A 23,862-nucleotide genomic window follows, 5' to 3' on the forward strand; every position below is an offset into this window, starting at 1 on the left:
TTGCTTTACTCAATTATGACTAACACATGATCATGATCCAAACGGAAGATTCGCATGAAGTCGACAACGATACCGAAATCGATACAGACACCAAGATCGCGTTGCTAGCTTCTCTACTGGAACCGATCACATTCCCCATCGCCACATATGTCGAGGCTCTTGCCACTGCAAAAGGCGATGTAGCGCGGGCAGCTGAGGAACTGCTTCTTCCGCGTGTGAAAAGCTCTGGGAAGAGAAAGGCTGGGACGAGCTTACAGTCTTGGCTGATCAGGCCAAGGAATGGAAAAGCTGCTAGGACGGATGTTACACCCGTTGAGGTTCAGGATGACCTGAAGCCTCAAGTCGCAGAGGAGAACGACGACAATATCAAGACCGAAGGGGTGGAATTTCACGCGCAGCAAGCATCTTCAACCAATCTATGGTCATTGTTGCGAGAAGGAACCGCTGGACCTTCGCCAACAAAAGCGAAAACGATACCCCAACCTCCCGTCGTTCTCACTTCGCAAAAAGCTATCGATGCACATTCACTCCCACTGACGCTGCTCGACCCACCACTCACACCTTCCTTCGCCTCGGCCCTTTATCTCGCCATGATGGAAGAATCAGATACATGGGAGATCAAGCCATTCCTTCTTGCGGGACGTTGGGTGACCAGTACGTATACCACTGGTATCTATAAGCGGGAAAACGGCGGATATGGCGAGGAAGAACCGCTGAGATATTACTATTCTGGCATTGAGCAAGAAGCCCCAAGAGTATGTACTTCTTACTGTGTACCGCTGGATTGCTTTGGTCACTGACAAACGATTTTTCAGAATTATCCGCCGATACTGGCCAAAGCAGCCGATATCGTGGAGCAAGCAGTGAATGAAGCTCTGAGCAAGAGAGACAGGTATCCTCTGGAATGGGCTGGCTCGTGGAAAGCAAATCTCTGTGGGGTCAACAGGTACACTGGAGCAGCGAGCACGTACGTTTGGTCCTCGAGCTTTCCCAGCGATGTCGCTGACAGTATGTGACGTGCAGAGTTGGTTGGCACGCCGATCAGCTGACCTGTACGGATCCGAAGCATCGAACGGGATGGATAGCTGATCAACTCTTGCGCAGATCTCGGACCATATACTACAATCGCTTCTCTATCTCTTGGCACCCCGAGAGCATTTCGCTTGCGTCAGACCAATCCTGTCGATCCAGCTTTTGCGACTAGTACCAAGCCTATTCGGACATACGAGGTGACATTGGGACACAATACTCTCTGTTTGATGAATGCTGGGTGTCAAGAGAGGTTCAAGCATACGTGAGTATAAAGGTCGTTGCACAATGCTGACCCTTACAGAGTTCCGCCGCAGAAGGCTTTGGACCTCTTTCGACCTGCTTACGGCATCGACGGAAAACCAATACCGGTCAGCGAGCAGAAAACCTTCACGTCAAGGATCAATATAACGTTCAGGTGAGCAGGTCCGTCTAGACTAAGAGGGCTGCTGCTGATTTTGTTGCAGGTTTTATCGCGAGGGTGTGTAAATACTTTGCTGGCTATTACTGATTACAGTGACAGACTTTCACCCAAATCCGAGCACAGGACCGACAGGTGTTCGCGAGGGCATTCCGCTGTGCAAATGTGGTTCTCCAACGTGCGCTCTCTCATATGACATTCACATCTCTGTCTTGATCTGATTGGGTTATTTAGAGTTCTCCGTGCCGACCAGAAAGCCAAAGCGCGCTCTCGTCTCGCACCGAATTCTCCCTCGAAGACTGGTCGAGCGCCAATACAAAGCTCGGGGATCGTGGATGACGATATGCTGTTTTTCTGGCAATGCCAAAGCCCGACCCAGACGGGAGAGCTGAAAGGATGCGGGTTTTTCAAAATCTTGGATATGAAGAGAGAGGGTCGGGGACCGTGTTGTGGGGATCTGTGATTTTATGCCATGCTGGGTATCGGTGTCACAATTGTGTCTATGTATGTTGTAGTACTACGGGAGGATGTATCAGTGCGATGTTTAGTGATGAGAGCGCAGGACTCACTGTCGTAATCAATCATCGTCCTCTTCCATCTTTGTATCTTCGTTATCTGGTTCATCCTCGTCTTCGTCCACCACATCTCCATATTCGACATCACCTCTATCGTCCATCTGCTCCTCACCCTCAATCTCAACCGCACCATTCTCCAGCTCCCCATCACCACCTTGTTCTTCTTGTTCTCCCTCCCCGACATCATCCTCTTCCAGATCTTCCACCATCCCATCCATCTCCTCCTTCTTCCTTTCCTCCTCTTCGATCTCCCTCAATCTCCTCCTCTCCGCTCTGGCCTCCGATCGCGCAGCCACTCTCTCCGCCTCTCTCCTCTCCCCTTCGGCGGGCAGTATCGACCCGATCTCCACGCCCAACGCGTCGGTCAGTCGTTCCAGCTGCGTGCGGGAGGGACAGGCAGGAAGGGAGCTGAGGAAATTCTGAAGATGCGCAAAAGTGTCTTTGGAAGAGAGTTTGGTCGGTTTCCCAATCGTCTCGATAAGTAATGGAGATTTCAGTTGACGATCCATGATTTCGATCGGTACTTTCAATGAATCGTCGGTGTCTTGCTCGGTCCTTGCAACAGGTGTTTGTATCCAGTGAGTCTGTCATGCTTTGCAAAAACAGAAATCTTTGAATTCGCTCGGCGGTCAACGGACGGCACAAGAACGAGGTCACGTGATGAAGCGATTCAAAAGGAAGAAAAAAAAGGTTAAACATCTAAATGACCCTTCCCTATAAGTGCGTTTTGATTCCGTCAACCGGTCAAGTCTACGCGAGTCCCTCAAACAGATCTGGTATCTCGTTCAACTAAACCTGACCGGGAGCCATGGACGATCCTTTCCTGGACGCATCCAGCAAGTTCACTTCATCTGAGCACCGCATCTTCGGTCTCGTTTGTGCATGCACCGCTTCTACATGCGGCGGTTGCGCCTCGTGCCCAATGCCTATGTCATCACACCACTCACTCCTCTGTGCTCTCAGCTACTTGCCCAAAGTCATCAATGACACCGATGCTCATGCCCTGTGTCGGAGCAGATCAAACGGTCAGCCGGTCTAACCCGATCAGTCGTCTGAAAAAGCTATGCTACCCGTGCTGTACCTCTCTCCGCCCTGAAAAGTCAATGTCATCTCGACATGATCATCTTACCGACTTATGCTGCTGCTGCTGCTGCTCTCCACCTCGCCGAAATTATGTTTACTTTTCGAGACATACATCAGAGGTCAGCTGTGAAAGGTGTCATGCGGTCTTTGAACGTTTGCTGTGAAGGGGTCGGGCCACCTGAATGATGATCGAAAGGAAGGGGAGAATAGGGGAAGAGAGCGATGAGATCAGATCAGATGCTTCTCAGAGCCCTTATAGCTTCGTGACAGATATTTAAAGGGGAGACGATGCCAATGTCCAAGTGAAAGGCCACGTCTATATCCAGGTCCTTGGCATCTCTTATCTCCCTTTATAATCTCTATAAATACTGGACATACAGATCCAACCCAACGCTTGAACCCCTCATAACGCATATAATCTCACGTCTATTTGATCACAATGTTGTCCCTGCCCACCCTCGCACTCGGTTCAGTCATACTGGCCTTGCCCCTTGCTCAAGCTATCTCAGGCTTGCTCACAGATCCCGAACAAGTCAACGGCCAGACGTTCGACTATGTCATCGTAGGAGGTGGACTGGGCGGTTTGACCGTCGCGAATAGACTATCCGAAAATCCAGACGTAACGGTCTTGTAAGTTTCACTGCGGGCATTCCTCACCTCCACTTTGTCCCGTCCATTGGGCCATTCATGTCAATGTAATCTTATCGCTGACGATATATTGTGTGTACGTTAGGGTTCTCGAAGCTGGTGCAGACAATCGAGGTGATCCACGAGTCTATGAACCAGGTCAATATTCAGTGGCATTCGGTACGGAACTCGATTGGAATTGGCCCAGTAGTCAAGGACGTAATATCCACGGGTAAGTCACTATCGAACGTAATGGTTGGTAGCCCTACCGCAGCTTACAGTCTTATGATCGTACAGTGGGAAAACTCTGGGAGGCTCAACATCTATAAACGGACTTGCTCAGACTCGAGGTCAGAAAGAACAGTACGATGCATTGGCTACATTCCTCGGGGGTGATGATGCGGATGGGCGATGGAACTGGAATGGAATGTTCCTCGCGATGCTCAAGGTAGGTCGTCAGGGCTTGGATTGACATGGCATCGTCTACCGTGACTGACCGCGCGAGTAGAGCGAAGGATTCAGCGCACCCAATGATCAGGTGAGTTGGCTGTTCCAAGCACAGACGTGTACATTTCCGCTGACGAGAGCAACAGCAACAAGAAGCCGGCGCGAGTTCCAACCCTGCCTACCACAACACCTCCGGACCAGTTCAGGTGACCTATCCGTGAGTTCCTCCCAAGCTCCCAACATGGTTGCTGATCGCCTCGTAGCGATGGTATCTACCACGGCCCCCAACAGGGATACTTCAGAGATGTCGTCTCAACCAACTTCTCTGTTGCTGCTGTTCCTGATGCAGATGGCGGTGCTGCGAACACCGTTGCCTTCCATCCCAACGTAAGTCCCTCTCAGGCCTCTCGTGGGCTGATCATAGCTGACTCCAGGTACTCATCCTCGTAGACCATCAGCTGGCAAGACTCGGACCACCGCTCATCCTCTGCGACTGCATACTGGTCCCCTATCGAAGATTCCCGATCGAACATCGCCATCTTGACATCTCATCTCGCTACTCAGATCCTCATGGATACTTCCACTTCACCATCTCGTGCTTCGGGTGTCCAGTTCGGTACTTCAGACGGAGGCAGATGGGAAGTAACCGCAGGCAAGGAGGTCATTGTTTCTGCGGGTGCTATCCAGACACCTGCTTTGTTGCAACTTTCGGGAATTGGAGATCCCGCACTGTTGAACAACCTGGGCATCGAAGTCAAAGTCAATAATACCGGTGTCGGCAAGAACTTCCAAGAACAAGTGAGACCGCCCTACTGGTTTGTTGATCGTGTTCGACACTGACGAAGAGTTAGACCATCGACTCAATCGGATGGACCCCTGTCGACGGGTTTGATGCTCAAGGCACAGGTCCTAGCGATTGCATCTCCTATCCATCTCTTCTAGCGGTAGGTCACTTATGTGAATCCCTAGTCGGACTTGAGGTTGATCTTCCGCCTGTCAATAGCTTTCCACCTCAAGTAACGTCGATATTGCCGAAACGATCGCTTCGAACATCGGCTCATACGCTCAAGATGCGTTCAACAACGGGGCTGTAGTCTCTGTCGACGCTGCCAACCAGCTGTTCGCTATCCAACAAGACTTGATGGTAAATAAGTCGGTTGGACTCGTGGAGGTGAGTCAGCATGCATCAAGCCAAAGGCCGCAGTGAACTTGCATCCCTAACTCTTGGATGCTCCTCTCCGCAGCACTTCTTCGATACCGGGTTCCCCAACAATGGTCTCGGAATCGATATGTGGCAGTTGCTCCCATTCTCACGAGGGACAGTCGAGATCACATCGACCGACCCATTCACTTACCCTACTGTGGACCCTCGGTACTTCTCCGCGGACGTAGACATGCAGATCCAAATTGCTGGAGCGCGAATGGCAAGGAAGATCTTCCAGGCTGCTCCTTTGAGGACCATCGTCTCTGAAGAGAACGCGCCAGGTTACGACAGTGTTCCGGAGGACGGGAATGGCGGGTCGGATGAAGATTGGAGGAACTGGATCACGAACGGATGTGAGTGTTTCGCATCTGATCCTCGATAGCAGGTTGCATCAGGTACAGGTAGAACAGCTGCTTACACTATACATCACAGTCGCCTCCGTTCATCACCCCATCGCAACCTGCGCGATGATGTCTCAGGAACTCGGTGGTGTCGTAGGCAGCGACCTCAAGGTGTACGGAACTGCCAATCTCAGGATCGTGGACGCTTCGGTTCTCCCCATACAATTTTCAGCGCATCTCAGCGCTACCTTGTACGGTATCGCAGAGAACGCGGCCGACATGTGAGTCTTGGCGGCTCGCCGAAGGGAGATGATACTGATGTGATGTCTACAGTATCAAAGCGGCTCAATAGGACAATGATACGAAGGCTATGGAAAATTTCCCCTCATCAATCTGCATGTGACCATGGACACTGGTTCTCTTTTTATAATTCTGCGGGACAATGATTCTATACCTTAAGGACAATCACATCTGTATCCATAACCTTAGGTCTGCCTATAAATCGTGCATATATACATAGTCATGCATCATCATTTTCTCAATTGACTTTCAATTGATCGTATAACCACCATCTGCGACCCACGCAGCCCCTTGAACGAAACTCGCCTTCTCCGAAACTAAGAACAAGACCACATCCGCAATTTCTTCAGGCGTCCCCATCCTCCCCATCGGAGCGATATTGATCTCCTTTGTCAATTCCATGGGTTTCTGCATATCTTTCTCGCCTTCGGCTAGTGGGGGTCGGAGGGAATGGTCGGTCATGGCCGTTCGGATGATTCCCGGACAGACGGCGTTGACTCGGATGAGATGGGGTGAAGCGTCGATGGCGTCGCAGCGGGTAAGACCTATGACGGCGGATTTGGAGGCGCAGTAGATTGCTGGGGGGTCGGAGGGGTCAGCTCGGTCTGAGATCGTTGGGGAAAAAGGGCAGTTTCGGAGCGAGGTGGAGCAGAGCAAAAGATCGGGACCCATCGAGATAGATAGACGGCCATTGGTCGAGATGGTAGATGAGGGATAGATGAAGAGCTCCAAAACTCACGGGCATCTGATCTTCCCACTACACCCAACTGACTCGCTATATTGACAATACTACCCCTTTGTTTTCTCACCCCTCCAAATCCTTCTCTCTCCAAAATATCCTGTTTCTTCATGATCTCCAACTCCTTCTTCGAACACATCCAAACCCCTCTATAATTGACCCCGTTGATCCTATCGAAATCCTCCACACTGCTCAGATCGCTAGACGCGTTGTTGCCCGATATCCCCGCGCAATTCACCGCATAGTCCAATCTCCCGAACGTCCCTTGGATCTGGGCGAAGAGATCGTCGATGAATGGTGGAGAGGAGATATCTCCCGGGACCGAGAGGATGGTGAGTGAGGGACCGTGAGATGCTTGGAGAGATTGGGTGATGTCGGCTAGAGTATTGACGTTGAAATCAGTGATGACGAGCTTGGTACATCCCGCTTGAGCAAATGCTCGAGCTACAGCCGCACCGATACCTGGAATCGTATCGAAACCATTCGCGTCAGTCGCGCTGAGATACCCTGTACCATAATGATACCAACTCACCGGTCCCTCCTGCACCTGTGACCAATGCGACACCGGGTAAATCAGTCTGCGCCAAGGCGGTCATCTTATTTTCTTGGTCGAGCTGAAAAAGGTCTCAGATAAGAGATAAGGATGAGAAGAAACTGAAAGACTCTATGCAACCTTTTATCCCTTGTTCATAGACACGTCTCATATCATCCTCGTACTCTTCGGAGATGTCGACTTATCTCTCTCTCTCTAGATCTCGTCTGTCCATCGTCCGGTTATATTCCGGTGAATGCGTTCGGCGGCGCGCGATTTTCTTGTTCGCTTTCCCACGGTGAACATCTGAACATCGATGGGAGGAACAAATAAGTCTCTATGGTAGGTCAGCACCGGCAATGTGTGATTATCGGACAGTTGCTCTCCTCTCGCCGATCCATGTATTGATGGATTGATCCAGACGAGCAAAGCACCGTCAGCGATCATTCCTCGGCCGCCTGTTGCTCCGCTTACGGATACATCACTGCGGAATCTAGATCAGAACTGCGATAGTAGAAAGTCAGGTCTCAACTGTACTTTTTGCGTTATACAACCGACTCAAGACTGTCCGGAGAGGGTACGTAACCTACTTGCTTCCATGCCCCGGATGAGGTAATTTCGATCTTTACTGTAAGGGAAGCGTTCCTCGTTCCTCTGCCGATCCGGTGGGCCCCTGCTGTAAACGAGCAAGGGTTCTTTTCCCTCAACTGTGTTGTTGTACAAGTCAACAAAACAGCACTGATCCTTTGAGACGACTGGGGGAAACCATGGGGCAGACCTGAAAGATTCCTGCATCGTGATACGGTTCCATGGAGGTGGAGAAGGACTGCGCCTCAATCCCCAGGCAGGGAAGGGGGTTGACAGCTGCCTATTCCACGGTATGTGACCCGACAGGAAAAATGCCTGGTTCCTTATACAGAATACTACTGAAGACGGGTTACGCGCCTTCTTGGCTTCCGTTTCGCGTGGTATGTCCAACGATGATACGTTACTGGTATAGACTTATTTGTTTGCAATCTCTTGGTCGTTGCTTTGATCCCCCAGCCACCTTACCTCTTCTAGTATGGTATGTTGAAACGAATCCCCGGGTTTCCCGTTCATCTGCAGCAGAGTATACTTCCCTTTTCCCCATCGCCCTTCTTAGCATCGTCATTCAGCCAACTAGCTTGAGTAGCCATTGCCTGATGCTCGTTAAAGATCCTTGACAATTCTCCCTCAGTCATACCACCATCTCCCTTGGCAACCAGCATCAGCTCATCCCCGAACTCCGAGTATTCCGTGCCCATCACCGCGATTCCTGCCGCCTTCACCATCATCTTTACGTTAATCAACAGTCGTCCCTCTGAAGCCCTTCTTCCGGGCCGCTGCGCTCACTTTTTCTTGACCGACCTGATACGCCTCCAACTTTATCCGAAGCGAGACACACACATACACCCCAGGGAGGAGATCTCGCCCGTTCGCCATTGTTCATTCATCCCGTTTGGTGGACCTTCAATCTCATACCTCATCATCAAACATGCTTGCTGTGACAATTGATCAGATCCAGCATTGAACAGTTTCATTGTAAACGTCTCTTGTCAACTTGCCACTGTAGCACTGCCAACGTCGACAATCAAACATCCCGGATCTGTGCGTCGCTCATTACGTTTATCACTGGAGAAATACCAATCACAACTCGACGAGGATCGTGAACACCAAGAAGCAGGCAAAGGCAACTTGAACTGCTTCCGATACTGCCGTGACGACTCGACTCGAACATTCCTGCAGGCTTCAACCAGACTTTCTTGCCCGGACTTGGAGTAGCATTCCAAGGTTGATACGTTCGAACTCGCGTAATCCAAGCTCCTCTACCTCGCCTGGCCACTTCTCCCTATCAGCGCCAGCCCTCCTCTCCCCTGGTTTAGACGATCCGAAGCCGTCTAAACCATGTCAGTCACCGCAACTGTCACGGCGACCGGGGGAGCAGTCGTCTCGGGACTGACCCTCATTGCTGCGATATACCTGCTCATCTCATTATGGAGACAAGGAAGAGGCAAACTCAGGGTCAGGTTATTGGTGGGAATGGTCATCAGTGACATATTATTAGGGTGAGTCACCCGTCCTCCTACATTCCGCGCAGCTAATGACCTGCCCACAGTGTCGTGGTATTTCCGACCGAAATCAGCTTCCTGGCAGGAAACAGACTGCAGCTTGATAGTCGAGGCTGTGTGAGTCTTCCTGACTACATTCCCAAGTACTCGAGCTGACTATCTCATATCATGCAACAGAACGCTCAGGGATTCTTGCTCATCACGATCCTTTTCACACAACATATGTGGACTTTGGCCATAGCCATCGCCACCTTCTGCTTACTTGTAAGTCGTTGCTTTCACTTGGCGATCGACGATTCGCCTGCTGACACCGCTGTAGCGATATCCCCTTTCGCGACTGACAGTGATGTTGGAGATGTATTCATGGCTCATCGGACCATTCATCTGGGCTGTATCGCTCATCCACTCAGGCTGTGAGTCCCTCTCTCATTTGCGTGATCGAACTGTCATTCTGACCACCAGGCACGCAGTATGGTACGGCCTCGTCGGATTCTCTACGACTGGCGCTCTGTGTTATTACGGTACGAAAAGTGTCGGTCTCGACAGAGATCTGGTCCAGTTCGTACCCCGGGCTCTGGTATTCGCCGTTATCGTAATACTTTACACCCGGCTGTTCAAGTTCCTCAGACGACCGGACACCATTCACTTGTCGACGGGATTCGCAACCGATCCGGGAGCAGGCGAGCAGGTATCTCACATCCCGGCGGCCCCGACGCCAAAGGTGTTCCGCCCATTAGCACGGTTTGGTCGACTTGGTTCATCTGCAGGCAACAAGGAAGCAGTCAACGTCGATGCACCTTGGGAGGCCTTGGAATTTGTCCAGGTCGGTTATCACCACGATCTCAATCTCCCAACGCCGTCTGAAACTGGCCAATTCGAGCTGGCACCTTATGCGCCCAAAAGCATATTACACCCTTCCCGACCCGTTTCCCCAGATATTGTCTCCCCTGGCACCATAGAGGTCAAGGACCCCATACTGCGAGTGCGAACGGCGTCCGGGTCATCAATCACAACTAGTTCTGGGCCTAGTTCCCAAAGACCGTCGGCGACAGATACACTTGTAACACCCGAGTTGGCATACAACTACGAATTACCTCCATCGGCGGATTCTACGACGAAACTGGTCAGCCCAGAGTCACAACCCCCTTTACGAGCACATATCCTCAGTCCAGTGCTCTCACAAGGGTCGCACAATGAATTGGAGCTGGGACCGGAGATGGATATCGTCGACGCGGATGGGGATGATAGAGGTCGATATAGTCGTTCTTCATCTGAAGACAGAAGACCGTCTGGACAGACTCTCAAAGAATTCTTCCAAGAATACCAAGTCCCAGGCCCTGACGAAGGCCGGGTCCCGACCGGAGGCAGAGGGTCTGGCTCGAATGAACATAAACCGCCTCAACTATCTGCAGCGGCGTACTTTAATAGACAAGCGAGTCTGTTAATGCTGTATTTCCCTCTTGCTGTGAGTCCTACGTTGGACAATGATGATCAGGTGAATCAACAGCTGATGTGGCAATTCCTCTATTGCTAGTACATGGCGGTCTTTTCGGTCTCTTTGGTTCGGTTGATTTATGACATGGTGCACAGAATGCCCAGTCCAGTTTTAGGTATAATATCAAACTGGCTGGTACTTTCCGTCGGACTGATAGACGGATTGGTATATGTGAGTTCACCTCAAACGTTGAGAGAAGCGCAGGCTAACGAGTGTCGTTTATCTGACAGGGTCTGGCAGAGCTCATGGTGAGAAGAAAAGTGAGAAGAAAGATGCCCGAGCATATATATTCGTAGACTACTGCTAGCGATAGAACACATCCACATTGTACACATCATACATATCTAATATACATGGCGGACATGTTATGACTGACATGTTCATCAGCGGCCAGAGTAACATGACGAGCAGAAGCGGAGCTTTGATCGAAAATCACCTATCTCGGAGCTCAGTGAATGCTGCGCCACACACCGTTGATATCGAGCCGAATGACGTATCGGCCGTGGATTTGACTTGCGACACGAAGAAGTTGAACTCTGACAACGATCTCGCTATGCATTTCATTGTTGTTCTCCATTCCGTAAGGTACTCGACACGTACTGACTCTCATACATCAGCAGGATGGGCGACACTAATCCATCAGACCTGCCACCACCATGGTATGTGTCCCAACTCCCACCTCAACCTGTGACCTTGCCATTGCTACCCCTTCCGTCACCAGACTACTAATCACACGTCCCTGTCCTCATGACAGGATCCGAGAATACGATCCGAACTACGGGACGTACTTCTATATCAACCCATCTACCGATCCACCCACCACATCGTGGATACATCCAAGTATGTCGAATGACCAAGTCCACCCTGAACAGGTTCAAGCGATCCAGATCACCCAGCAGGAATTGGCACAGGTGAACAGTAACAACAACAGCAACGAAACCGGTTATGGTGGCAATATGGTCGGAGGAGGGGGTCAGCTGCAAGGAGGAGGTGAAGCCGCCTCGTATCTTGGTGGATCGGGTGGGTCAAACGCGATTGCTGTCGCTGGGAATCAGAATGGTGCGAGTGGCAGTGGCGGTGAAGACAATGAGAAAGGTTTGGGAAGTATGTTATCGAGTATGATGGGGAGACCCAGTAATAACCAATATGGGTATAATGGGGTGAGTCTGATTGGACTTGTCTTTCGTTCATGTCGTTTGTGAGGAGAGGGTATAGTCCGTATTGAGCTGACGTGGTGTATGGTGGTGCGGGTGTTAAGCAACAGCAACAAGGGTACTATCCCCAGCAACAACAGTCCAGCTCGAGTCATAGCTCTGGAATGGGTATGGGTCTCGGATCAGGGCTTGCAGCTGGAGGAGCCGCTTTGTTGGCCGGTAAACTCTTATCAGGAGCAATGGGCGGTGGCAGGGTAGGTGCTCTGTCAAATATCTCGCCATTCAACTTCACATCGTACCGTGCTGATCTTGCCTGCTGTACAGCATCACAATTCAGGGGGGATGTTCGGACATTCAATGGGTCCACCCCCGTTCATGGGTATGGGTATGGGTATGGGTATGGGTGGAGGTGGCTTCGGCGGAGGTGGTGGGATGGGCGGTCTGTTCGGAGGTCCAGGCGGGTTGATGGGTGGCGGAGGAGGGATGTTCGGGGGAGGGGGTGGTGGACACCATCATGGAGGAGGAGGAGGGTGGGGTGGACCCGGCGGGTACGGTGGTGAAGGTGGATTTGGAGGAGGATCAGGTGGATGGGGCGGTGGAGGAGATGGTGGTTACGGCGGTGGACATCATGGTGGGGGGCATCATGGAGGGGGTGGTGGTTTCGGCGGCGGAGGTTTCGGTGGTGGTGGTGGTGGATGGTGATGGAAAAGACGTTCCGGTACCGCAAGAAAGTAGAAGAATGACAGCAAATCCAGAATGAAGTTGTAGCGCTAGTGTCTGATGCCATGTATTCTTGTGTTTGTCCGTCTGTTCTTGTCCATGCATGCCTGTGTGCGGTGGATCAGCGGTATGTATCCCAAGGTAGGAGCCACTTTGTCCGCTGTTTCTGTTTTTAGTTGGGTTCGCGCAGGTCGGTCAGATTTCCTCGCCAATTCCGCAACAAGGACCTATTCCCTTTCACGTACCCCTCTTCAATCCAGTTGCATATCTTTTGCTGTTTGCTTCGTATACACCTATCTTGCTGTTCTCCATATATCCCGCCCGCTCTTGCATCTTCCCTTCACGCACCTGAGAGGCGTGTTTTGACCCTTTCTGAAACGGGACGGAACGGTCGAACCTGACCCACCATGGTGTTCCACATCACCGACTCGGAACCCGAACTCGAATCTGAGGGTGGTGCAGTGCCACCTCCTCGTGCCGCCGAGCTTGGCTCCGAGGCCGAAGCGGAACATGATGGAGGTAGTGAAGCGCCCATCGAGTCTGTAGGGATGTACAGTCGTGATGCGTCCGAAGCAGAGGAAGAGAGAAAGGTTCCAGTAAAGTCGGAAAGTGGGAATAGTCATCCTCTGAGAATCACGGTGAGCTTGCCTTTCGACACTGGCTTACACGGTATCTATTGTACTGTGTGCAACGCTGAGTCATCGCTTCACAGCTTCGACCTAACCTGAACCATTTGATGCACAACGACCCACCATCGACTTCCACTTCCACTTCAAAATCAAAGTCGAAATCAAAATCAAAATCCAAGTCAACCACCTCAAGCACTACCAAGACCAAAGCGTCCACGTCCCGTCATCATCAACCCTCTGATCGTTCTTCTCTCTCACCACCACCACCGATCACTCTAAGACTTGGGATGAAACACGCTCTCGCAGAGAAAGCCGCTTACTCTTCTTCGGAGGACGGGGAAGATCGAGACCAGGACGAAGATCCAGATGTAGAGAGGCGTCCTCTCCCTTCGAAGAAGAAGAAACTGTCTACCACTACTGCGAAATCCTCTACCAGTGGGAAAGGGAAAGGTAAAGTTCATCCTCCTCCTCTCACGACGACATCGACCATGGCAAGCGGTAGTGGGAGTGGTGGAACTGTACCGTTACCCGCACAACACAGAAAGAGTTATGACTGGTTACAACCTTCTGCGGCGGGTGCTTCACATCGTGGACCACCAGAACGAGAAAAGGAGAACCAGAAGGAGCGCTCGGCAGACACATCAACGACGGCGAGAATCACAGGATGGTCACCTGCCGAGGAAGCCATAGGAGGCTTGTTGGACGACGTTCATCCTAACGATCCGGGAGGATCAGGTCAAAAGCCGAAGAAGAGCCATAAGAAGAGACCGGCAGATGCACCTCCTGGTCCCGGCAAAGCTTGGAGGAAAGGTATCAAGAAGTGAGTCGAGCATCAATCACGACTGTGGGGCATCCATTCCATCGCTGATGAACAGATATGATAGGGGTATGGTCATCCCATGGAAAGAGGAGGATGATCACGGAGATTCGGTCACTCCTCCCATGTACGCGGCGTCTATGAGCAGGGAAGGAACTCCAGATCCATTGGGTGAGTGTATCCACCACTAGTCTAGTCCTCCACTATGACCATGAGCGTCTTGGGGCTGATTCATGACCCACCAGACTTGATGCAGAGAGAACATTCGGAGCAAAGTTCTTCCCTCTTCTTACCACACGCCATCGCCGCTGCTCCTGCTCGTGCACCTTCCCCTCCCTTCATCCCCGCCGACCCGGAGCAATTAGGATTCCCCGTCTTCTCGAAACCTATCGTCGCACCGAAAATACAGCTTGGCGCTTTCCCAAGAGTGAGTGCGAGAAACAACTCCATAGTAGTGCTGCAAGCAAACGACTGAGGGTAGCTCTGCTGATCGACTGTTGTTGCGTTCTCAAATAGGTGACGCAAAACTTCGCCCCGGTGAATGGTGGGGATACAGGACCCTTCCCCAGAAAGGAAAGAGTCAGGTCTTGGAAGTTTGCAGAGAAGATCATATTGGGTGTCGGTGGTGGTCAGCTGAAGGTCAACTCGTGGGCTCGGGGTGGGTTTATGATCTCATCTGCCTTGACGAACACTATCTTCACTCGTGGAAAATCACCTTCCCAGTCGATCTAGACTGTTGATATAGACGTTGACGTTGAGCTGACTTGCAAACCCCGCTAGGCCCGCCATCAGAACTTGGACGACTTATTCAAGCCGACAGAGAAGCGAAAGAACTTCAGAAATTACAAAAGCTCAAACCTGCTTCGACATCAGCGACGACCACCGTCCCATTGGACGCCACGAGTCTCTTCAACCTCTCACCCAACGTTGAACGACCGTCACTCACCCAAACTACATCGTTCGATGGCAGTGTCACTCCTATGATGTTGGATAAAGAAGCCGATGGGGACGACTATTCAGATCTCGGAGGACCAGTCGGTGGTGGTGGTGGTGGTGGTGGTGGAGGGGATGATAATGAGAATGTAGCCGGAAGTGCGGTCGGTGGATTTCCTAGTGACATTGCTACGACTACGATTCCACCGATACAGACGACTCCTACGGGTGCGAAGAAGGTGGGCAGTCCATCGAGTGGAGGTGGAGGAGGAACGAAAAGTAAGAGTAAGAGTAAAGCACCTAGGAAATCGAAATTGGCTCAGGAGATAGTACCCACCGAAGATAATAGTGAGGTCGAGTCAGTAGTAGCTGTTGCGACACCCGGGGTATGAGCAGGTAGAGATCGACGGACGAAATGGACGAGAAGCAGTGTTTCATTAGATCAGATCCGCCCGTTCTGTCCGTATTCGCAATCATTTGGTTTAGTGTCACACCAATGCCGAGATGGTGAGCTATGCATAGTTGTATCGTACATACATGGTAATGGCTTCTGTCCTTCTTACACATCTGTATGTTTCGGGGCTATTATATGAAGAGTCTGAATTTGAAGTCCAGTTGCGTCGTTAGTCGTTACCACTAGTGCCAAACGCGTTCGCGGGGAGAACGCTCCCATCATTCACCTTTCCTCTTTCCCCCTTGCCTAGCTGTATGTTTCCCTCCCTCTTTTTCTCCACCTTGCAACATCGACATCCGATGCTGGTCGCACTTGCCCAAAGGGGCACCTTAAACCCGCTTGGCAATGGCAACGATCAAATCCCTATCTCTCCCAATCCCAATCTCTACCAATCTCTTCAATTCTCTCCAGTGTTCACCTTCATCTTGAAGACTCGTTCCTTCGGGATGCTGGTACACGAAATCCGCTTCGCTCAATAACGATCTCAACAATGACCCCAGCAAGAGACAGATCGTACAAGCTATGACCAGTCCCGGAACGGAGATTACTGGTCGTAAGAACTTCGATTCTGTAATCAGGGCGGCTACATTGGTACCGGTCGTGGAGGAGGGTGATTTGGTGGATGGAGATGTCGATTGTCCGATTGGCATTGGGGTGAAAATAATGCCTTTCGTTCCTTTTTCGGTTTGAGCACCTGTGGTGTGGATTGTAGATGTTGTGGTCAACCCAGGCTTGATGGGGGAAGTCTTGGCTGTCAGGGGTGCTGATGTCGAGAACCTGGGTAATCGAGAATATCGCCAGAAATTATAAGCGTATCGTGAGGTCTCAGAATTAGGAGGTCGAGGTTCCAAAGGTAGCGGTGGCTGTGTTCGTAGAATAGATGTCAGCTTCAGCCCTATGTACTGCAGACTCAATCAAAGGACTCGCCTTGATCTCGCTGATTGCCAGTGGCTCCGACTGCTCTGTTGCCCCGTCTCCTGCCGCGTCCCCTAGTGCTGTCCGAATGCTATTCCTCCTCTCAGCCTCTACGACGTCATTCATAGAGCCCCTGTCCACTGCTAATGGATTTTCCAAGCTCGTCAAGGTAGTGCTATTTGGGTCCTTGTTGACCAATTGGGGCAAAACCTGTCTATTGCCATCTCGCAATCCGAGGTGTTTACCCCTTTTCTCGTCTTCGATGGGTATATCCTTTCCAGCGTAATTGTATGACCCTATTTGTCCCTCTGTCACCGCCACCGGAGAAGATGTAGCTGATCTGAGGCTAAGCTGGACGACAGCTCCATCGTTGATTAGATCCAGCAACCATCTCGGGCGAGGTGATGGTGCTGCGGGTCCGACCAACGGATCAGAGATCGGCGCATCGTAACCCGTCGTAGGAAGAGTCACCTTAAGAAGGTGCCTTGCGTGCGAAGTAGGATCGAGCGATGCTGATTGCAGTACCGAAGGCGTGAGACTGACTACCGAGCATTTAAACGGTAGATCTTCCAATAGATTATCGCTAGGCAAGTCGAGAGGCATTATCGCTATGTCGCTAGAAGCGTTATGTACCGCTACTGGAAGAGAGATCGCTTGAAGCGAGACGAGGCACCCGCCCTTCACCAAGGCACTACCAACTTCCACTTCGAGTACCACCAGGTCCTTCTTGCCCCGTCGTATGTCCTCACCTAGATCTATCACCGTCGATCTGCCAGTATTCACGCTGGATCGTGAATCCACATGCTTCAAAGTTGGACTCAGCGTGCCATCTCGCGATGGCTGAGTGGATTGGGGCTGTATGATCACGGTCATCGTATATCGATCGTCCTCGTTTCTTTGGTAGACACCGGTACTGCTGGTGGCCACACTGTCGAGAGCCCAGGGCCCTGATGACCTCTCGTCCGGGGCAAGCACTGCCATAGGCGGTGATCTGGCTCTAGAAGGTGTACCGGCAACCTTCAGGAGGCTTTCGATGGACAACAACGATCTCGGTAGCGAGGCGTTGAGCATGTTGTTCACCGAAAGTGGCATACTTCCGCTGTAATCTACTGCCGCGACGTACATGCACCTTGTTGAGGGAATAGCATATTGCTCGTGTGAGTATGGATCGATGGTTTCCAAGATCCATCCTTCTAGTATGACATTACCAGAGGGCAGTCCGGCTGGATTGTACTTTGCCGGATCGAGATCTTTAGACGAAGGATCGAAGTTGGAAGAAGATGCATGGAAGATGGTCGACAACGGTGTGTGCGGACCGTGCGCAGATGGTGAAGGTGGAGGACCGTCAGGCATACGAGCGACGACCGTTGCTACAAGCATACTTCGGCCTCTAAAAGGGAAGGTCGTATGCGCCACCAAGTGTGAAGTAGTGAGACCATGCCCGTACGACTGCAAGATTGTTGGCTTATCGAATCGTTCATCCCTCCGTAACGACGATACGCTCGCGGACACTTCTTCTGCAGTAAAGCCCTCGATAATACGCCCCGCCCGAAAGACAGGGAAGGCTTCGGATACATGTCCAACCGTTCTTCGCTCAATTTTCAGACCATCGCGATCGGACACAGGCTGCCAAGCGTCCGGACTGGTTGATTCGCCGTCCCTCTCTGTATGGATACGTGCTAGCTGTCCTAACGCCTTGACGGCAGCATCGACTGCCGTAGTTCCTGTGTCCGGAACAGAAGACGCAGTAGCCATGGGAATTATGGCGGCACGCGTTGTCTCTGCTGCAACATTGTACCACTTTGTGAAAGGTATCGCAACTTTTGCTATAGCTGACGCTGGAGTCAGAGCCCCCACTGAATTCAGGGTATTTCCGGACGTCGCCCCGAGATTGGTCGTGCTTTGTTTCTTGCGAAGGGTTCCTAAAGCAGGCGGTTGATCTAGTGGAGCCCGTGAAGGTTGACCTCGCTTTTGTTTCTTCAGCAACTGAACCTCCGCTTCCGGCATATCTTCGACATCGATCTTGATCTTGGTCCCGTTGACTGTGACTACTGTCTTTGTACCTTGCATAGGTGTTCCTCGACGAACGGTGGTTACTACCTTGTCGTCCTTCAATAATCTCGGATCGTGCTCCACAGTGAGCCACAGTCCGCCACCTCCTGGTGATAAACGATGCCGTCTTAGAGCCGAGATGGCCTGTTGGGGAGGATCAATCACGATGGCAAAGCTATTTGCCCATTGGTCGGCGTCACATCGAATTTCACATTCAATATTAGCAACGGGTCGTGGCAGATCCATCGATTTGAGACTGCTCGACTCGCTATCACCCGACTTCACAGCGACTGCGAGCGGGAAAGCCGTTGCTGTACTTGAAGAGTTTGATCTCCGCGCTTCTGCGGCTTGGTACTCGTGCCGGAAAGTCTCAGCCTCCACATCGTATTTGGATGCCACAGCCCTGGCGCCTCCAAGCCTGGTTGTGATAGGTGGCGCACCGTGCTTGATTGCGAATTCGCCTATGCCAGCTAAAGTTGACATCATCACTTGTGGAATGGACGACTTGTTTGACCACCCTCTTGGATCACTTTGCTCAAGAAGCGTGACCTGCGTAGTATTGGGGGAGAGTGACGTGATCGACCATCCTTGAAGATCAATTTGTGTGCGGATTACTGTCGGGTCTGTAGACGGAGGTATTCGAGGGAAGAGCTCAATATCGTCAACGGAAAAGCCAAAGAGATGGACGGAAGATGGAGACTTGTAGGTTGTCCGTAACATGACGGAATCCCGCGCCCTGTACGTCAGCGTCGCTACGAGGTATAACACTCACGCTACAGGCCAAGCAGCTTTGGATCTGATGTGCCATAGATCGCTCAATTCGTTGACGTCCTCTACCAGCGTCGCATCGTCGTGGCTTTTGTCCCAGACCAGTCTAGCTCCCGGGCTTGAGATGACCGCGAAAAGGTCCCAGATGCCGACGCCCACAAACACAGCCTCCGCCCGAAAAACGATCAGAGTTTTGTCGATGGAATTCAGCTGATGTATGGCTACCCCACGCGAGTCCAGGACCGGTCGCCACTTCTGCTCCGGCTCCTGCAACAGAGATGTGAAATCTACTGTAAGCCGCAGTCGACAGATTTGCACTTACAAATGTAATTCCGGCGGATCAGACTTGCAACCCCCTTCAACGCGGCTTCACTCCTACTAGATTCTGCTCTTCTGACTACCATCGATCCCTCCCTTGATGTCGTGGTCGTGGGAAGACTCTCCACCGTACTCATTGTACTCATTGTCCGCAAGGAGATGCCTGTCATACTCGCTGTCTCTTCCAGCAAAGGTCGGGTTGGGATGTGAGCCTGCATCTGCTCTATCGTGACAGGAACGCCATTTATTCGAACTCCTGATGTAGCTGAGGTCGTACGTTCTATTGATACATTGACCCGTACCAGTTCCTCCCCCGGTTCAAGTTGAGCGTGCGCAAATCTCAAAATCAGACGTTTTGGTGCAGCAGCACCGACTACGGAGGTGGGTGCTTGTCCGACAAGAGAATTCCAAACTGTGGAAGCGGAATCTTTCCCGTGTTGAGTCTTAACGGTAATTTGGACGTCCCAGCTTTGAGTGGACGACAAACCGAATTCGATCTGCCGACGAAGATCTTCTGTCTCTGGATTCTGCCCGCCACTCACGATGGCGTATCCCACTGACAGCGTGACTCTCGATGTGTCGTAACCGACAGAACCAACAGTGACGTCCGGGCCATACCCCAACAGTACTGGTACTTTCTCGCTACCGTCTCTGACGTATTCGACCAGTCCAACCACGAGGGATGGTAGATGTTGAGGTACACCGCCTCCGACTGCCCAAGCACCTTTCGGGTTCCAAGACCAGAAACAAGTGATTCGTGCCTTTCCTTCTGGAGGTGCATCTGGAGAATTGGTGGACGCGGGCAATTGGATGCACCATGCGAGGAGAGACACATGGGCCCGGACATGAGGAGGGGAAGCACGGAGATATGCCGGTTCGTGGCGAGAGCGTGGGAGGGAAGTTGTAATGTCGACAAGGGTGTGTTGGTCCACAAGTGTTTTAGATATCGTGACCGCGTCTCGTGGACTGCAGACGATATCTCAGCTGCTGCCTCTTGAAGCACACGCCTGACTCACCTGGACGGCCAGCCTAACTGGTAATTTGTCTTTGTGACTCTGGTATGGGCGTCGAGTAGGTCCAGTGTCACAGCTTCTTCGACCATACGATCCCCTACGTCGAAAGTCTTGAGTGTGGGTATCTTCACGAGCGCCGAAAAACTCACATCTGGGCCTTGTCTCCGGGGTCACCAAACATCCCCGGAATGTGTCAACACTGACATCGCTCCCGCAATCCACCTCCACCACAGCTCTGAATACTTCGCCACCCTTCCCGCTCCGTCTATGCACTCTCACTTGGCTCGCATCAATCTTTCCGATGGATGAGCCCTTCGCTACGCTTTTACCGGAATCTCGAGCGGTCGCGGATGCTGTCAGAGGTAAGACTGATACTGGTTTCCAGGCGGTCGAAGAGGAAGAAGAGAGGAGAGCGCGGAAGTAGGTCAACGAAGAGGTGAGTGCTTCGGTCCACGCTGCTCCCAGTCTAGGTGTGATCATTGAGAGTCAGCGAGCCTATCGCAGAGATGATGATGATGCGAGGAGTCAGCTCACTTGCTGCCATCATCCAGATTCTCCAGACGCATTGTACTGGCCAGGAAGCATTGAGCGGGGTGGAGGTTTGGATGAGGTGTGTGAAATTTGCGTGAAGTTTGTGCGCTGATCAGCGGTGTGCGTGGCCCGAGGTGATCTCTCTGTGCGGATGTGGATGTCCTATATACGCTCTACACTCTGTGTGATATTTCAATGGTGATCACGAGTCGAAAGGCAACAAGATCTCGAGGTAAAAGTCAAAAGGCGAGTTGTTGTTTCAATGTTCATCCATCGTCCGACGATGCTGGTTCCTCGTTCACGAACCCACGTGGTCTGTTCTGTGGGGGTAGGTCTGCGCGGCGCGGGGGTTGAAAGGGTTTTGAAGAGGTTTCAAAAGGGGAGCTCACTCTTTCTTCATCTCCCACATCTCCCTCAATCAAGTCGTAGGAGTTGTCGTCGAGCTTGGCCACTCGCAGAGGATCTGTCCACGCGCAATGATGCGGTTCTTATCCTTCTTGACCGGCGCGTTGCTCGCCGTCGCACACAGCGAACATTCTTTCGATCTCAACGATTTGGAAGACGCGGGCATGTCATACGCGGAGAGACATGTGAGTCGGTACTACCCGTTCGCGCTGGACAGGGAGCAACCCAATGCTGACCACCCAGATGATTGCAGATGCATACAGAACATCACATCGATTCGTTCGATCTGGAATCATTCTTCAAACTCCATGATCTCGACATGAATGGGTTCTGGGACGGACTGGAGATCCAAGCAGTGTATGGTCTACATCATCATTCCGTCAAGGAGAAGATCCCTCATCAGGAGTTGATAGATGGAAGAACACAAATGGTGGTGGACAAGGTGTTGCAGAAGCTGGATACCAACAAAGATGGGAAGATCAGCTTGGAAGAATTCATGGCGGGTGGGACAGAGGGATTACCCAGTTTCGAGGGATACAAGGATCTGGGACGTGAGTTGCATGAGCGTGAGGAAGGCGAGAATGCACAAGCTGATATGATGCGGTGAAGATCATTACGATGAAGAGTCTGAATAGTGGGTTCTGTTCTGTTCAAAAAAACGAGAACGACCCAATACTGACGCGTTGAATAGCTTTCTGCATCACGAAGAGGTCAGTTTCAAGACGCGCTCAGTCCGACAGTGTGACGTGTGGCTGACGCCTTGGCATACGTTCAGCTGTACCATTCTACACCTGAGACCCAAACAGACGATTCATATACGCACGCAGAGGGTAAGTGTATTGGACTTCTGACTCGAGCGCTGGCTGACTTCAGGACCCAGACATCGAACATTTCAGGCGTGAGTTACTAGATAGATTCTCCTACAGCATCAAAGACCTCCCCCCCCCCTTTGCTCTGCTGACGTCATCGGGTAGATCACGGAGCTATCGAGGACGAGGAGGATGCTCGAGAGCGGAAATTTGAAGGTCTCACCGAAGATGCGGATTTGACAAAAGATCACGTTGCTGCTGATCCACTCGACGAGCATGCCCATGCTCCAGGGGAAGGTCCGACCGACGTGGCTTCTGAAACACAACCTGAGACTATTCTTCAAGCAGGAGATGAGGTGGAGGCTCCTCCTAGACCGAAGAGGGTGGATCCGGCTGCTGCACCTCAGAGAATCATGGATGTCGGAGGGAAGGACGAATGGGATAGCGCCAAAGCAGTTGCACAGGGCCAGCCTGGTTACGATGGTCACGGGAGACCGAGAAGTCCCGAAGAGAGATTGAGATCAGGTGTGCCTTACAGTGAGTGGAATTGCAAACCTGAGGGCAACTAGAGCTGACAAGGCGTGCTGATCAATAGAGTACAAGTGAGCCAGCTAGCGATTTCGTGCGCTGCGTCACCCAGAGCAAGCTGACACTGACCTATTCCAGGATGCGAAAAGGTCTTCGATCGGACGAATTCTAGATAGACCAGTCAAGAGACTTAGTGACTTAGTGGACAGTGGTGTAGCTCGCAATGTATCCTTCACATTTGAGCCAAGCCAGTGTCGAATCATGTCTGCAAAGGCCGTCTACTCGACTCGGCATTGCGGATAGTGGACAGCAGCTCATACGTCGAGAATGAGGAGTAGCATAGAGGAAATTGTAGGTCTCGCCGACAGCAGCACTGCAGCATGGTGCATCCAAGCTGAAGGAAATACCAATCTACGTTGTTGTACACAACAATGGCGAGTTGCTTTTCGTAACATTTCAACCTGGTCTTCCTTGATTTAATCCTCATACCACGCCCCTTTCATACCTCCTCCACCATACTCCAAACCTGCTCAATCTCCCACTTCTCGTTTAACTCATAAAACACATGTTCCTTCACATTCGTCTTCCCCTCGTTCCACGTGATGCTCAATCTCGCCGCCACCTCTCGCTTCTGGACATCGACGATCAATCCGACTATTGTGAATCTCGCACCGTCAACGATCAAGCTGTGATAATCTGCTTTGGTGAGAGACCGGTCGTTGTGAACGATCGTTGTGGCGAGGTATGCGTCAAGGGTAGATCCGGGGAGAGCGTTGATGGCGTCGATATAGACACGATAATGCTTCTCGAGGTCGAGGTCGGTGCTGATGCTACTTGACATGTCGGGCTGTCTGTCCATGCTACATGAGATGGGAGCACCTGAATGTATGGAGAAGAACAAGGTGAGTCATCTCGACGTGGTTGCCAGGTGCA

At 51.6% G+C, this 23,862-nt stretch overlaps 10 protein-coding genes across 10 annotated transcripts; 6 read left to right on the top strand and 4 right to left on the bottom strand.

The window, feature by feature from the left end:
* Positions 1–32: 32 nt before the first annotated feature.
* Positions 33–1,913, top strand: IAR55_002248 (uncharacterized protein; the record flags this gene model as incomplete). The annotated part of the gene is made up of 8 exons (XM_066945365.1): positions 33–755; positions 816–967; positions 1,024–1,052; positions 1,105–1,282; positions 1,334–1,447; positions 1,497–1,510; positions 1,553–1,628; positions 1,685–1,913. The coding sequence occupies 8 exons, from the start codon at positions 33–35 to the stop codon at positions 1,911–1,913; spliced, it is 1,515 nt and encodes a 504-aa protein (XP_066804054.1).
* Positions 1,914–2,027: 114 nt separating this feature from the next.
* IAR55_002249 (uncharacterized protein) lies at positions 2,028–2,534 on the bottom strand (the record flags this gene model as incomplete). Its single annotated transcript, XM_066945366.1, has 1 exon — positions 2,028–2,534. One exon carries the CDS (start codon positions 2,532–2,534, stop codon positions 2,028–2,030), a length of 507 nt encoding a protein of 168 aa, XP_066804055.1.
* Positions 2,535–3,547: 1,013 nt separating this feature from the next.
* On the top strand, positions 3,548–6,012 carry IAR55_002250 (uncharacterized protein; the record flags this gene model as incomplete). The annotated part of the gene is made up of 11 exons (XM_066945367.1): positions 3,548–3,738; positions 3,842–3,967; positions 4,033–4,183; positions 4,244–4,273; positions 4,329–4,399; positions 4,446–4,569; positions 4,633–4,980; positions 5,034–5,126; positions 5,186–5,353; positions 5,427–5,739; positions 5,819–6,012. 11 exons carry the CDS (start codon positions 3,548–3,550, stop codon positions 6,010–6,012), a joined length of 1,809 nt encoding a protein of 602 aa, XP_066804056.1.
* Positions 6,013–6,276: 264 nt separating this feature from the next.
* On the bottom strand, positions 6,277–7,362 carry IAR55_002251 (uncharacterized protein; the record flags this gene model as incomplete). The annotated part of the gene is made up of 3 exons (XM_066945368.1): positions 6,277–6,605; positions 6,767–7,228; positions 7,299–7,362. 3 exons carry the CDS (start codon positions 7,360–7,362, stop codon positions 6,277–6,279), a joined length of 855 nt encoding a protein of 284 aa, XP_066804057.1.
* Positions 7,363–9,224: 1,862 nt separating this feature from the next.
* On the top strand, positions 9,225–11,179 carry IAR55_002252 (uncharacterized protein; the record flags this gene model as incomplete). Its single annotated transcript, XM_066945369.1, has 7 exons — positions 9,225–9,385; positions 9,436–9,505; positions 9,566–9,652; positions 9,708–9,801; positions 9,859–10,853; positions 10,923–11,054; positions 11,114–11,179. The coding sequence occupies 7 exons, from the start codon at positions 9,225–9,227 to the stop codon at positions 11,177–11,179; spliced, it is 1,605 nt and encodes a 534-aa protein (XP_066804058.1).
* Positions 11,180–11,504: 325 nt separating this feature from the next.
* IAR55_002253 (uncharacterized protein) lies at positions 11,505–12,739 on the top strand (the record flags this gene model as incomplete). Its single annotated transcript, XM_066945370.1, has 4 exons — positions 11,505–11,542; positions 11,638–12,043; positions 12,142–12,291; positions 12,362–12,739. 4 exons carry the CDS (start codon positions 11,505–11,507, stop codon positions 12,737–12,739), a joined length of 972 nt encoding a protein of 323 aa, XP_066804059.1.
* A 425-nt stretch (positions 12,740–13,164) lies between these two features.
* IAR55_002254 (uncharacterized protein) lies at positions 13,165–15,528 on the top strand (the record flags this gene model as incomplete). The annotated part of the gene is made up of 6 exons (XM_066945371.1): positions 13,165–13,395; positions 13,470–14,206; positions 14,271–14,374; positions 14,449–14,630; positions 14,720–14,861; positions 14,984–15,528. 6 exons carry the CDS (start codon positions 13,165–13,167, stop codon positions 15,526–15,528), a joined length of 1,941 nt encoding a protein of 646 aa, XP_066804060.1.
* Positions 15,529–15,919: 391 nt separating this feature from the next.
* Positions 15,920–21,222, bottom strand: IAR55_002255 (uncharacterized protein; the record flags this gene model as incomplete). Its single annotated transcript, XM_066945372.1, has 7 exons — positions 15,920–16,453; positions 16,518–18,975; positions 19,330–19,546; positions 19,648–20,609; positions 20,660–20,753; positions 20,806–21,122; positions 21,191–21,222. The coding sequence occupies 7 exons, from the start codon at positions 21,220–21,222 to the stop codon at positions 15,920–15,922; spliced, it is 4,614 nt and encodes a 1,537-aa protein (XP_066804061.1).
* Positions 21,223–21,663: 441 nt separating this feature from the next.
* Positions 21,664–23,101, top strand: IAR55_002256 (uncharacterized protein; the record flags this gene model as incomplete). The annotated part of the gene is made up of 9 exons (XM_066945373.1): positions 21,664–21,777; positions 21,846–22,143; positions 22,202–22,226; positions 22,284–22,302; positions 22,368–22,422; positions 22,473–22,490; positions 22,567–22,938; positions 22,997–23,003; positions 23,068–23,101. 9 exons carry the CDS (start codon positions 21,664–21,666, stop codon positions 23,099–23,101), a joined length of 942 nt encoding a protein of 313 aa, XP_066804062.1.
* A 327-nt stretch (positions 23,102–23,428) lies between these two features.
* IAR55_002257 (uncharacterized protein) lies at positions 23,429–23,770 on the bottom strand (the record flags this gene model as incomplete). The annotated part of the gene is made up of 1 exon (XM_066945374.1): positions 23,429–23,770. One exon carries the CDS (start codon positions 23,768–23,770, stop codon positions 23,429–23,431), a length of 342 nt encoding a protein of 113 aa, XP_066804063.1.
* Between the last annotated feature and the right edge of the window lie 92 nt (positions 23,771–23,862).

The sequence above is a fragment of the Kwoniella newhampshirensis genome, chromosome 4 (genome assembly GCF_039105145.1).
Source record: "Kwoniella newhampshirensis strain CBS 13917 chromosome 4, whole genome shotgun sequence".
NCBI classification, from domain to species: Eukaryota; Fungi; Basidiomycota; class Tremellomycetes; order Tremellales; family Cryptococcaceae; genus Kwoniella; species Kwoniella newhampshirensis.